Here is a 15619-nt window from a genome sequence, read left to right on the forward strand (position 1 = left end):
CAAACGTAAACTAACGACTGGCATGTAGTTTGTCCCAAACTGACATATGGGTGGGCTACTGTGAAGTTGGCCCACCCGCGAAATCGAGACATTCAAATATTTAAAAAAAAAATAGAAATCGGTCCAAACAAACGTCGGAAATGGCTAAACAAACGTAAACTAACGAAAAACTAACGACTGGCATGTAGTTTGTCCGAAATTGACATATGGGTGGGCTACTGTGAAGTTGGCCCACCCGCGAAATCGAGACATTCAAATATTAAAAAAAAAATAGAAATCGGTCCAAACAAACGTCGGAAATGGCTAAACAAACGTAAACTAACGACTGGCATGTAGTTTGTCCCAAACTGACATATGGGGGTGGGCTACTGTGAAGTTGGCCCACCCGCGAAATCGAGACATTCAAATATTAAAAAAAAAAAATAGAAATCGGTCCAAACAAACGTCGGAAATGGCTAAACAAACGTAAACTAACGAAAAACTAACGACTGGCATGTAGTTTGTCCCAAATTGACATATGGGTGGGCTACTGTGAAGTTGGCCCACCCGCGAAATCGAGACATTCAAATATTAAAAAAAAAATAGAAATCGGTCCAAACAAACGTCGGAAATGGCTAAACAAATGTAAACTAACGACTGGCATGTAGTTTGTCCCAAAACTGACATATGGGTGGGCTACTGTGAAGTTGGCCCACCCGCGAAATCGAGACATTCAAATATTAAAAAAAAAAATAGAAATCGGTCCAAACAAACGTCGGAAATGGCTAAACAAACGTAAACTAACGAAAAACTAACGACTGGCATGTAGTTTGTCCCAAATTGACATATGGGTGGGCTACTGTGAAGTTGGCCCACCCGCGAAATCGAGACATTCAAATATTAAAAAAAAAATAGAAATCGGTCCAAACAAACGTCGGAAATGGCTAAACAAATGTAAACTAACGAAAAACTAACGACTGGTATGTAGTTTGTCCCAAACTGACATATGGGTGGGCTACTGTGAAGTTGGCCCACCCATATTGTAACGTCAAAAACTAATACATGGAGTTCAAAACAAACGTTAAAAATGGCTAAACAATCGTAAACTAACGATAAACTAACGATTCCATCTATTTTTAAGTGGGTGGGCTATTGTGGGTGGGCCAACTTCACAGACATCCTTCACTGGGTTCCTGAAGGTCAAACAATTAATCAACATTACTATCTTGAGGTACTTAATAAACTACGTGAAAGAGTAGTAAAAAAACAACCCGAAATGTGAAAGGACAAATCATGGATTTTGCACCAAGACAATGCGCCAGCTCATTCCGCGTTATCTGTCAAGTGGTTCCTGACCAAGTACAGCATCCCAGTGTTAGAACATCCACCTTACTCGTCAGACCTAGCACCATGCGACTTTTATCTTTTCCCTAACATGAAATCTGCATTGAAAGGTACGAGATTTGAATCCGTAGAAGCTGTTCAAGAAAAAGCGGCAAGACTCCTGAAAGAGTTGACAGAAGATGACTTTCAGCATTGTTTCCAACAATGGAAAATTCGCATGGAGCGTTGCAGGGATAGAGAAGGGGTGTATATTGAAGGTGATAATAAGTAATTATATTTAAAATGAAAATAAATCTTTTTACAATATCAGTCCCGTTATTTAACAGCCAGACCTCGTATACCAGTGATTTTCATAATAACTTATTTCAAAAGTTTTTATATACTATACCTCCATTTTTAGATGGAAACTTGTCACATTGACTTTGGCCAAATTGCAGGGTGACTAGTTTCTATCTGCCAGTTTAACATGTCATCCAACTTTGGTACAAGTATATGATTGTTAAAATTTGTAAAACAAACTTCCCATGTTTTGTTACTAAAGACGTGTTTAATAACTGTCCTGTGTGGTGTCCATTTTCATATTTTTATTGTTATTTTGATTAGGTCTAGCAATATTTTTTGAGTATACTTTACTGGCATGAAAAGAGGTATATGTAGTAACATTGACTGGTTTTGATTTCTTCTTCTTCTAAGGGGTGTTCAATCAATTAGCAGGTGTTCAGCAGTTTCCTCCTGTTCATCACACACTCTACAGTGGTGATCCTTCCAGAAAATGCTGACTCTGTGAAGGTGCTTCCTCAAGCGATCATCCACCGTAATTGTACTCTCAACCTGAGAAGACACTGATCTACCTAAGGTGAGTTCAGACGCCATCCTACGGGAAGAGGAGTGCATTAATAACTTATTCATCCTCAGACCTGTATGCAGTCTCCTTCTTTTCTTATGTTCAGTGTAACCCCACTTCGAGATAGCTCTAGGATTCACACCTAGAAATACTACAGAATGGTTTAGACCATGACACGTTGGACAACAAGCCCGAATTGGCCAGGGCATTAAATTTTGTTCCCAGAAATCCCTTCATGACCAAGAACACAACAAACAGTCACATTGGTTATTCTGTCAAGAAAATAAATGACTTTATAACAATCCCAGACAAGCTTGGAGTTCAACACCTTTAATGTATTATACACAAAGATTCTCACGAACAGATTCAATAATGGCTATGATGTCTGCCTGAGAAACTGTGGGGTAAGGACCCATAGGGACCACGAGCTCACGCATATGCATTCCATCAAGGGCCATTTCCATTTGGCAAAAACTCTTTCTAGATAGAATCCCCAGTTCAGACTCCTATCAAAGATGAAGTCCAGATACTTAAGGGGGGAAAGGTTGCCATCCTGGTGACAATCCCTAGTAGTTCTTGCACTGATCCTCCATATCCCATTAGAGTAATAGTGACCACCCTATTCGTTAGCAGGGCCATATCCAGTCAATATCTTACCATCAATACCACTTCTCATGAAAGCCACTACTCAGGCTGAAGGAAAGCCAGGAAGGTTTTCAGTTGACGTCCATGGAGTAACTCAGGTGGGGATTGACCTTTGCTTGCACTTGGTATTGTACGGTAAGTGAATAAAATAAAATTCATAGCATCATTTTTATTTCTGTTTTCCAGCCAAGCCTTCTTCATAGCACCTTTAAAATGTTTTCATAAAACATACTTCTCCATTTGATGGAGGGGTTCTGAAATGTGAAATTCTAGCTATAGCACAGAAGTCCTTAAAAGTATTTTATGTAAGTTGCATTCTATTGTACTACACAATCATGTCTGATGGTTCTTCTAAACAAGAATATTTGACAATGCACGTATTGTTGATGCAGTATTTTTGTAGTATTAACTCGCAAAAAAAGATAATTTGGAAAATGTATCAACAGCAATCAATATACAGTCCCAGCTTGTTATTTAGCTTAAAAGCTTTACTGTGAAACAAATGTGAGATTAATACTCTATGCCGTCAAGGTGAGTGGATGTTTTACATAAATAGTCAAATAACTGAAAAAGAAACAACTGATCTTAAGAATGGGATTTTGTTTCTTTACTATTGTTGTAATAAGGCAAGAACAATTGTTTTGACAATGATTTAGTACTCTTAACAAAATATCATGTGATTATAATTGCTATCAATGGGCTCTTTGCTACTAACCACACTAAAAACAGTGCTGTCAAAATTATACATGCAAGGATTGTCTTTTGTTAGTACCGTACATATAAAAATGTATTAATAACATATTTTCATTTAAGCTGAGCATTTTCTGAACACCTCCAATGTGTTAACATGTTCACTATGACATGTGTCGCATCGGGTATCACGATCTTTCACAACTGCCGTCGTGTACCTGGGCTTTCATAAAGCACATCTCGTGCCCAATGAGGTACACGTTGCTATGCATTTCCTTATTGTGTTTTTACTGTTTGCGTATGTTGAGGTGGTTTGTTAAATTTGATCCCACACTTAAATAAATATCTCAGACTATTGTGTACCCATACGCACATCTTGCACACAATTCCTTATCTTTTTAGGTAAATTAATCTTTTAGGTACCCCTTGGGGTACACAGAGAAACATTGAAAATACCATATTGAAGTAACTTTATGTTGCAAAATTGCTATACACCCTACATACTTTTCTCATTATACTAAAACGTTTAACGTAAAAAAAGATTTTGATTTTTGCAATTATCATTTAAAATGTTGACAACATTAATAAACAGGTCCATATAGTTAAGTATCATACTGATAATAATTTAATAAATATTTTATTTCATTAATAATATTTATACATATTGCAACTTCTAAATTATAATTAATCTATTCGTCGTTCACAGTATTCTGTATTGTAACAAACAAAAGTGCTATACACTTTTGTTTTATAATATTATGTAAAATGTTTATATCATGGCTTGGTTCATAAAGCCTTATACTCATACACCTTGAAAATGTACCCCACCCGCGAAATCGAGACATTCAAATATTTAAAAAAAATAGAAATCGGTCCAAACAAACGTCGGAAATGGCTAAACAAACGTAAACTAACGAAAAACTAACGACTGGTATGTATTTTGTCCCAAACTGACATATGGGTGGGCTACTGTGAAGTTGGCCCACCCGCGAAATCGAGACATTCAAATATTAAACAAAAATAGAAATCGGTCCAAACAAACGTCGGAAATGGCTAAACAAACGTAAACTAACGAAAAACTAACGACTGGCATGTAGTTTGTCCCAAATTGACATATGGGTGGGCTACTGTGAAGTTGGCCCACCCGCGAAATCGAGACATTCAAATATTTAAAAAAAAAATAGAAATCGGTCCAAACAAACGTCGGAAATGGCTAAACAAACGTAAACTAACGAAAAACTAACGACTGGCATGTAGTTTGTCCCAAACTGACATATGGGTGGGCTACTGTGAAGTTGGCCCACCCGCGAAATCGAGACATTCAAATATTTAAAAAAAATAGAAATCGGTCCAAAAAAACGTCGGAAATGGCTAAACAAAGTAAACTAACGAAAAACTAACGACTGGCATGTATTTTGTCCCAAACTGATATATGGATGGGCTACTGTGAAGTTGGCCCACCCGCGAAATCGAGACATTCAAATATTTAAAAAAAATAGAAATCGGTCCAAAAAAACGTCGGAAATGGCTAAACAAACGTAAACTAACGAAAAACTAACAACTGGTATGTATTTTGTCCCAAACTGACATATGGGTGGGCTACTGTGAAGTTGGCCCACCCGCGAAATCGAGACATTCAAATATTATACAAAAATAGAAATCGGTCCAAACAAACGTCGGAAATGGCTAAACAAACGTAAACTAACGAAAAAACTAACGACTGGCATGTAGTTTGTCCCAAATTGACATATGGGTGGGCTACTGTGAAGTTGGCCCACCCGCGAAATCGAGACATTCAAATATTTAAAAAAAAAATAGAAATCGGTCCAAACAAACGTCGGAAATGGCTAAACAAACGTAAACTAACGAAAAACTAACGACTGGCATGTAGTTTGTCCCAAACTGACATATGGGTGGGCTACTGTGAAGTTGGCCCACCCGCGAAATCGAGACATTCAAATATTTAAAAAAAATAGAAATCGGTCCAAAAAAACGTCGGAAATGGCTAAACAAAGTAAACTAACGAAAAACTAACGACTGGCATGTATTTTGTCCCAAACTGACATATGGGTGGGCTACTGTGAAGTTGGCCCACCCGCGAAATCGAGACATTCAAATATTACAAAAAAATAGAAATCGGTCCAAACAAACGTCGGAAATGGCTAAACAAACGTAAACTAACGAAAAACTAACGACTGGTATGTAGTTTGTCCCAAACTGACATATGGGTGGGCTACTGTGAAGTTGGCCCACCCATATTGTAACGTCAAAAACTAATAAATGGAGTTCAAAACAAACGTTAAAAATGACTAAACAATCGTAAACTAACGATAAACTAACGATTCCATCTATTTTTAAGTGGGTGGGCTATTGTGGGTGGGCCAACTTCACAGACATCAGTGAAGGTACACAATCCCACGAATGTCGAAAAAAACAATCATCATTGCTTTAAATTTTGACTTGCTCATTCTTGATTTTTTGGCTTTCGGTGAAGTTGAGGTCTTCCAATGCATGGATTGGCGCTTCGTTTCCGGATCATAGGTAAAAAACCACAATTCATCACATGTTATTATTCTTTCCAATAAATTTGGGTCATTTTCAATGGCATTCAAAGTGTCAGTACAAACATTTTTACAAGCTGCTTGTTGATCAATCGTAAGAATTTTTGGTACCATTTTTGCACACACTTTTCGCATGTTCAAATTGTCATGTAAAATTTGCCGTACACATTCTTTATCAGTGCCTACAGATTCAGCAACTGCACGAATGCTTAATCGTCGGTCAGACCGAATCAAATTAGCAACTTTTTCGACATTGTCTTCCGTTTTTGATGTTGAAGGACGATCTGGCTGCGAATCATCTTCCACGTCTTGTCGACCATCTTGAAAACGCTTAAACCATTCAAAAACATGGGTCCTCGATAAACATTCACTGACATACACTTCTTTTAGTAAATTATAGGTTTCGGTAGCGGTTTTTCCAAGTTTAACGTGAAATTTAATAAAAATTCGTTGCCCTATTATTACGCTAACCATTTTCCGGCAAAACAAAATAACAACACTTACATAAATGAAGGTTATGACATAACGATGTTGTTTACAGAAACGAGACTAACTGCATTCTGAAGAGGAAGTCTCAAACTATACAGCTGTTGGTCGTTGTTGGTTGGCACATACGCACTCGTTCCACTGCAGCGTCAGTCCCGTTATTTAACAGCCATACCTCGTACCTTGCCTATAACACACTTGAATTTATATTGGACACTTGTCTGTTAGAACCCTGGCATTGTGTGGTAATGCTATAAATGCGTGTCTAATTACGGACCCGTCTCCACGTGTATACCGTTATTGTGCATAACATGTATGCATGTTAACATATAGTCTGGGAAAAGATTACTCAAAGAAATAAGTTCGTGATGTCCAGCCTATTTATGATCCTTAAAAACAAATGTCTTCTGTAACTGGTATATGCTTATCACATATTGTAAAATCCGTGTGTAACTCCCAATGTATTTTAGTAAAATATTATTTACAGCTTTGTGTCTGTGTTCAACATTTTTTTTTACAAACAGTAGGCCAGCCTTAAATACTTTAATACATGTGTAACTAACTTGACTAACATAACTTTCTCAACAACAGACATAATTTTGACAATAATGTGAAGTTAATAAGTGGTGTGACAAGTGCAATTTGTGGTTTACATAAATGTCTGTAGATATAGTGCAACAACACAGTTAAAATTCACTAAGACATCAAATTGCTTGCTAAAAATCTCATGTATATTAATTTTGCTGTATGGCATAAACTGGATAAATCAAAACATGGAGTGAATCTCTGAATAGTTCTATAAAACCTATTTAAAGACTGAATTCCGGAGATTTTGAGTGTTCTGAGACAATTTTTTTAGAACACAGTGAATCATGATACAATGTACAATCCTGGTTTTCTGGGATATTTGGTCACCATAATTGTGAACAACTGGCACTGAAGACTAATGAGTAACTGTAACAATTAAAAACTATTTGAATTGAATGAAAAAAGAGAATTCAACAATATCTTTTGTTGTTTCCTTCTTTACATTTATATTATGTAATCAAAATAACATAGAACAAGTAAACATGAAAAATTCCAACACATTTTAATTTTAAATTGGTGGATAACAATGTATGGAAATTGTTGAGACAATGACTTATTTGGTGTATTGGGACCGAAGTTGAACATTTTCGTCTACAATGAACTTGAAGTGAAACAATGGTTCATAAATGAAACTTATTGTTGCTTGTTTCAATACTTCTGCAAATTCCGATAAATTGTTTAAAGTGAAGCAATTATTTATTGTTTCCAATGAAATAAATGCCATGTGAGAGGAATGTTAATACATAAAATAGCTGATGCTAACTCAATTTGTTATACATAACAGTTAAATATAATTGTTTTGTCAGGGTCCCCACCCAATCTTAGTCATCAAAATCACGGCTCTTTCACGGTTTTCGCTTTACAAAAATAATAATTTCACGGTCGGTAGTTTAAAAAATATTACGAATCAATATAGAAAAGTTGGCGTTTTTCACACGGAGAGGCCAATTTCAGTGTGTAGCGCCAAAACACGCCATGAGCACATGCAGTGGCCTGGGACTCGTCACTTTGGCGTCTGTTGCAGGTTCTCGCGTCTCAACTCAGCTGGAATACAGGCGTGTTTCGTTTCACAGACACAGCGAAATGGTGAAACTATTTCAAACTTTTCCTTATTTTACTAACGATGTTGACGATTTGTGGAGGAATTGACGGATGCATCTAAAAATAGGAATTGATTTTAGGTCTTGGCTACAACACAAGCAGTAGGAGGCGGTGGGTAGCGTCCAGCTGTATGGTTTGTTATATAGTGAGCATAAAAGGGGATAAAATTTGCTGCTTGTATCATATTAGAGAACTTCTCTCGAGCGAGAAATGCGCAAGCCTAATCACGGCACCTCGCGAAGATCGATCTTGACGCGATTTAGAGTGGTTTCAAAATGCCAACGGAACACAGATAAAAGCTGCGAAATCGTGGGACCCTTTTAGACTGCCACCGCAAGTTTCAGTGTTCTACTGTAATTCAAGTTCCCACTCCCTGCCTCATTCAGCAGTAGTTTCTTGTCAACAACAATCGCCAGTTAAGAATTATTTTTATGTTCTTATAATGCTTCGCTGTGTCGTGATTTAAGGCGACGCAGAATCTGAAGTATGGCAAGACAATGTTTAGTTTATTCCATGTTTAGTACCAGGTTTTTATCAAATCAGTTTTACCTAATGCTACTGCACTAAGAACTTAGGGAGATTAAAAAAAATTATTACCAAATGTCCGAAACATTAATCTTAATCTACGAACAAGTGTGGAATATTACTCTTTATATATATATATATATATATATATATATATATATATATATATATATATAATTATGAATCTGTAGGTACATACCCATAAACTGTATGACTGTAAACTCATGGAGCATTGTCTTGTTGCGTGTTTAGTATGCACTATTTCATTAAAATAGCCCAATATCTATGTACAATGTTTATACACTCGTATATACACTTTCAATAATTATGACGTCGAAATTAATATTATTACAAAGTTGGAATACACAAATAACACCACTTGTAAAATAACAGGATTTGCTGAAGTTGCATGACACATTTCAATTCTATAGCTCATTTCATTCATAAAATATCCTGCGTACAGACAGGTAGACAATCATACTGAAAGAAATTTTTACATCCCCCTGGCAGTCAGGAGAGAAATTGTGCAGCCCTACTCAGAAGGTTAAATCACACTCAGCCGAAAAGCATGGGTAGACATAAGGTGCATTGCTGTCTGTAGAAATGTGGTTTTGTATCAAATTTGATGGTTAAGAATGAAACCTTTTCAAAATACCTTGTGGATAGATAGGGTATATGTGTTACAATACACATAAAAATGTCACATGACTGTATTCAGTTTGTTTACAAATTTATTTATACTGCGATTTTCTCGTTATTATCCCAGTCACTCGTTATAGTTATAGAATGTAGAAATGACAGATATGTCAGTAATCATATTTAGTTATTGAGATATTGTGCAAACAGACAAAGAAATTAAAGTGTTCCATCATATCAAGTGGTAGGCTTAGTTAACACTCTGCCAATAACATCCCTCATAATGCATAGTTGGAGGTTTGTTAAATCTACAACTGATGTTTTAATTTATTTGCGGCATTTTAAATTTTTAACTGGCTTGACTAACCATTTAATAATAATTAGAAACCTCAACCTGTTCCGATAGGAGTGGAAATATGAATGATAATAATATTTAAAATTTATGAAAATGAATTAAATATATTGTTAAATTTATCTTTTTGCTTTATTTATTTATTTAACCCGTACTTTGCCCTTGCTTTACTAGCTATTGATATAAATAAATAAACGTTTGATTTACAATAATTGCTATTGAGTTTATTTGTCACATACAGGGTTTCGTGGATTATACTGCCATGGGCACATACAAAAAAATATATCCAACATAGGAAAAATTGAGATACATATTAAATTTGAATTTATACAAAATAGGTTTAAATTTTGAAAAATTTGGAATCATAAATTGGGTAGATCTTACTTGAGTTCAAATCCAGTTTTACTTAGTATGTTCCATTGACACTTATTATTCACCTTCCAATCATCCTTGTCGGCTTAATGTAGATTTAATACTGGTAGTAGTAATTTTTGCAGATCTGAGAGTTCTGGTTGTCATCCAATATTCAAGTGTTCATCATCTAGTAAATGTCTTTTCTGTTCTTGGATTCAAAAATTGAGATTCACCAATTTAATACAAATAATAAAAGTATTACTGTATTTAATAACTCAAATGTTTATTAACTTTGATGAGAATAACTTCTTCTCAGTCTCCTATTAAGCCATCCTTCAAAAGAATAAAAATTCCATTATTGTAAAGTCACCAGCTGATCTAAATTCACTTTATAACTCCAGGTGTTGTAAACTTACTTTGCATAACAATCTCATTGATATTAAGATTTAATCTATTCTGTGGTATTTGGTCTAAAGAAATTATTATATTTTTTATCTGATGATTCAATTTTACAATAGTTTATGTATTTCTATCTTATATATATATATATATATATATATATCTTAAATTTAAAATCTATTGATTTATATATGTTTATTGTAAGTTATCAAAATTGCATGGGTGTATGTTCTTCTTCTTGTATGGATTCCTGTGTGTGTGTACTTATGTGGTATAAACTCCTAAGTTATTTTTTAATATTTTACAAACAAACATAAAATAATATGAACTATTAACTTTTCAAAACAAAACTGTAACAATTTATTAAAAAATATTATCTAATAATATATAAATGAGATAATTTTAAATGCAATAATCCTAATAAAAATAAGAGATGAGAATCATGACACAAATTTGATGCCTTAAAAATATTTCTTATATTATATGAATATAACTAATACTGGACTTTATATCTAGTTCAATAATATACATGAATCATAAACAAAATATTTACACATAATACATACACAGAATCTTTACCCTTATATCAGATGTTACTGACAAAAACTCGGTATAGCTGCAGCACATTTATGCCTACTGGACTAGGAAGAGTTGACTAATAGACCCAATTTAATTTGAAAGCGCTTGTTGAGACGATGATCAGTTGAGTTAACACCCTAGCATTTCTTATTTGAGGGTTGGTGCATTATAGGAGCTTTGCATCAATGACCCTTTAATGCATATATTGCAACATTCTGAATCCAGGTTGTTTATTCTACAACCCTTTATCTACTTTTCAATTTTTAATACGTATTTGAGCCATTGATACAAAGATCTATAGTGTAAACGGCCCAATTAAATGAATAAAACAAATAGATGGAAAAAGAGTCTGCGTCAACAAACCCATTTATAGTTGTGTTCTTATTTTCTTAATGTAATATTTTCTTAAGTGCTTGTCACAACGCTTCATAGTGTAAAAGACCCATCACTAAAATTGCAAATATAAAAAATAAGGTCATTGAACATCGTAGAGTAAAAGAGTGCCCCCATTCCTCCATAATCGCAGCATTTTTGTGTATTATAATGCACATAATAAGACAATATGGATATTTTCGTATGCCGCGTTTAGCACAATTTCGATGGTGCGGACATCTTCACATTAGGGTTTAAACAGGGTGATTAAACACCACTTTAAGGGTTAAAATTGAATCTCTCTGACCATGACTCAGTGGACATGAAATATCCTATTTTTGTGTGTTCTTTATATTGTCTCTATGTTAACAAGAAGAGGATTATCCCTCCTATCTTATCAAAACTGGCATATTTAATAAACAGGGGTTTCCATATCTAGTTTATAGCATTCCATTACTATCTTAACAAAGTTGAAACAAGATGTACTATAGCAAATAGGCAACTAATATTATATAATTTTGCTTATGTTGTATTAGTTCTATTAGGTAAAATGTGAAAGTAAAATGACTTGTCTGCCATCCAGTGTTGTGAACTATGAATCTTACCACAGAACAACATAGTTACCATAGCTAATGACTTTTGTGTGGAACAATAAAAAAAACAGAGGACAGTATTTAATTTTGTTTGTTTTATGTTCAAATTTTTATATACATGGTTAATTACTTTTCCCGTCAAAATCTTTATGGACTAATAAAGATTTCAAACTGTGGGTTTAGCATAGTTTTTAACTTTAAAACAATTATTTTTTAATTTTGATTTCTTTTTTGCAACAAGATTTTTTATGAACTGTTTCTAAATAAAGCATATTGTTTCATTAACAGCTAAATTACAATGTAGAGGAACGACTATTTTTTTAAATGTTTCAAATTTCATTGCTCTATCATAAAAAGATGTTATTACGGTATAATTTAACGCTTACATTTTCACCTAAATTGCTGCTATTAGGCCTGCAGAGGCACATGTAACTATTACCTCATTGGGTTAAAGTTGTACAGTGCTGGAGTGTAACATAATTGATATATTACACGAAAAAGACTTTTATAGGGCAATTATATTAACATTTCTGAAATCAGAATTGCTTTAAGATAGTTTAAGAAAGTGTTTATCCTTCTGTAACGGAATTGGAGAATAAAAGCCAACATAAGGAAATTATTCTCATTTTATTTCTTTACAAAACGTAATTACAAATTCACATTAATTTACATCATACAACACCATACAAATATGATAACAAAGTAGAAATTTATTACATTTCTATTGTACTTCTTAAGTTTTACATCTAACATAGTCAGATCGATAAATTAATAATTAATACTACAGCGATATGTTTAGAATCTGATTGAAGCTGAACTTATACCTGTAACAAAAAATTGGCATGAGTTTATATGAATACAAAATCATTAAAATTTGAATTGAATATTGAAATTACTATTAAAATAAATAAAGTTTCCCTCTAAGATGACATGTTCCACAGTTGTAGTTTTCTTCAATTTTTACCTATGCTTCCAACCTTTCCCCAGGTAAGGTAGCTAACAATGAATTCAGATTCAGCACCTAAACGGACATGCAGAAATTTCTGTCTCATTTATTTTGCTGAATTAAAATTATATGAAATAAAATATATGGATCCAAACTAAATGAATCCAAGACTTTAAACACAAACTTGTATTGATATTTTATATAATTTTAAAATGACCTGTATATATCAATCAGTGAAAATATTTTAAGAACATGATGATTGAATTAAAAAAGTGGGCCGACAAAGAAATTTGAATGTGAAATGTGGAATTAAACCTATAAAACATACAAGGGCTGTTCAAAAAGTAACGGACCTTCTGTCCTCCCACTTAAAAGAATAAAGCGCTGGTGGCCAAGCTTAGTGGGGATGTGGAGGAGACTGTCATGCGTGCACATGCACAGTTTTGTATCATGACAAAGCTTCAGTCGCCGGCAGTCAGTAAAGTAGTGTAGACCTCTCTGTTGTGTTCGGCAGTTTTTATCAAATTATAAAACGATAGAGAGCAGCGTTACTGCATTAAATTTTGCCAAAAGCTTCGTGATTCTCAAGTGGAAACAATTCGCAAGATTCAACAAGCATTTAGGGAGTCTGCCATGAGCAGTACTTGAATAAAAGAATAGTACAATCAATTAAAAAATAGAACATTAGTGGAAAGTGAATCGCGTTCAGGCAGGTCATCGACAAGCCGGAATGAGAATGTTATTGAACAAGTGCGACATTTTGCCACCGAGGGCCGTCGTCTTATAGTCCAAAAACTAGCAGAAGAAACTGCAGCCAGTATTGGGTCAGTAGATTCAATTTTAACCAAGAATTTGAATATGAGAAGTGTCCACAAAATTGGTTCCTAAGTGGAGCAATGAAGCAAAAACAACTTCGTCTTGAAATTGCACAAGACATACTGGGCAGTACAAACAGTAACTCTGACTTCCTGAACACAGTGATCACTGGTGATGAATCCTCGATTTATGGATATGACCTAGAAACCAACATGCAATCATCACAGTGGGAACACATGACATCTACAAGACCAAAGAAAGTACGGCAAGTTCGCAGCCAAGTCAAGGTCATGTTGACAGTTGTCTTTGACTCCAGTGGAGTGTGCATCATAAGTACGCACCACACGGCGACACCATCACAAAAGAATATTATCTTGGGGTTTTTCGTCACCTACATGATGCTGTGCGGCACAAACAACTGAATCTGTGGGCAAGAAAAACTTGGCAGCTCCATCACAACAATGCACCTGGTGATGCAGAGTTAATTCAGAGCACTTTATTATCAGTAAAAAAAACACGCCTCTGGTTTGCCAAGCTCCGTACTTCTTCAACATGGCTCTCTGCAACTTCTAGCTATTTCCTGAACTGAAAATGCCCCTAAAAGGAACTTGATTTAAAGAAAGAGAAGACATTAAACAGAATACATCGACTGAGCTTAACAGCATTCCAAAAGATGCCTTCCAGAAATGTTTTAAATAGTGGCAGAAGCGCTTGGAGAAGTCTGTGCCATCACCAAAGAGACTATATATTGAAGGGTATTAGAAGTTTGTTGCTCTGGTTCAGTAAATGCACTTTTAATTAACAAAAGTCCAATACTTTTTGAACAGCCCTAGTACAGTCATCTATTAAAGAATAAGTCCTTAACTTAGCTTAATAAAATAAGGATACTTGCAAACCACTTTCACACACCATTATTACACACTAAAGACATCGAATTAAACTAAAACGATAGAATTATAGTATAGAAGAAAATTGAATTTACAAAATCCAATCAATGAACAACTCTGCTCATTGAGTATTGAGTTTGAGCTTTGTTCTTATAAATTCCTATAAAATATATAAGAAGCTCAACTATATAAGTTACAAAGTTCTAGACAGATGACTAGGTAATTCGAGGAGTACTCACTACTAGTAACAAGAGGATATGAGAAGAAAACACAAACTTACGGAAATATTAGGAATTGTTACGGACATCCAGTGAAGGTCTGAGTGGCAGACAACTCTCTACCCAGAGGTTAGGACGCTCCAACATTCGCTGCCAGAGAGTTGTCTCCTTGCCGCTGGCGTCCATCCAGTCCACAGCCTTGCCGTTGTGTTTGCCTGGACAGTGACATAAACACTACAAATTATCATTTGGCTCAATGCTAATTTGTGTTTCTCTTCATTTACTCTTAAGATATGCAGGTTTATCTATTATCCTAAACATTAAATTACCACAAAAGCAAAAATGTTGACTGATGGAGAAAGCCCAAGCAAACTTGGAATCAATAATAAAGTTTTTAAATAAAAATAAACTGACTTCAATAGTTGTACTAAAATTTACAAAAGAAATTATTTTGGGAATTTCAAAATCAAGCTTGTAAACTGCTGAAGCAGGTGACTACTTTAAACCTTTACTAAATCACCAGATCTTGGGTTGAGAAAACGGGATATGTCTCATTTTAAAATATTTTTTACTTGCATCAAAACATTTTATAGGTTTTTCTTATAATATTTATATGTTTAATTATATTAAAAGTAAGTACAAAAGATTCTTGAGGTTTGTTTCCAAAGATCCAAAAAATTATTAAAAAAAAAACTTATTTTCAA

The 15619-nt window shown here is 34.5% G+C and overlaps 1 protein-coding gene across 2 annotated transcripts in view; it reads right to left on the reverse strand.

The window, feature by feature from the left end:
* Positions 1 to 12656: 12656 nt before the first annotated feature.
* The window catches only part of LOC124359457, a 151544-nt gene continuing 148581 nt past the window's right edge, over positions 12657 to 15619 (reverse strand). For both annotated transcript variants that reach the window (XM_046812206.1, XM_046812207.1), the window contains exons 13-14: positions 14978 to 15130; positions 12657 to 12872 (exon numbers count right to left, since the gene is read on the reverse strand). In XM_046812206.1, the coding sequence (XP_046668162.1) occupies positions 14985 to 15130 (146 nt within the window). In that variant the 3' untranslated portion in view covers positions 12657 to 12872; positions 14978 to 14984. The remainder of the gene's footprint in view (positions 12873 to 14977; positions 15131 to 15619) is intronic.

This window comes from Homalodisca vitripennis, chromosome 4, assembly GCF_021130785.1.
Source record: "Homalodisca vitripennis isolate AUS2020 chromosome 4, UT_GWSS_2.1, whole genome shotgun sequence".
In the NCBI taxonomy this organism is placed as follows: Eukaryota; Metazoa; Arthropoda; class Insecta; order Hemiptera; family Cicadellidae; genus Homalodisca; species Homalodisca vitripennis.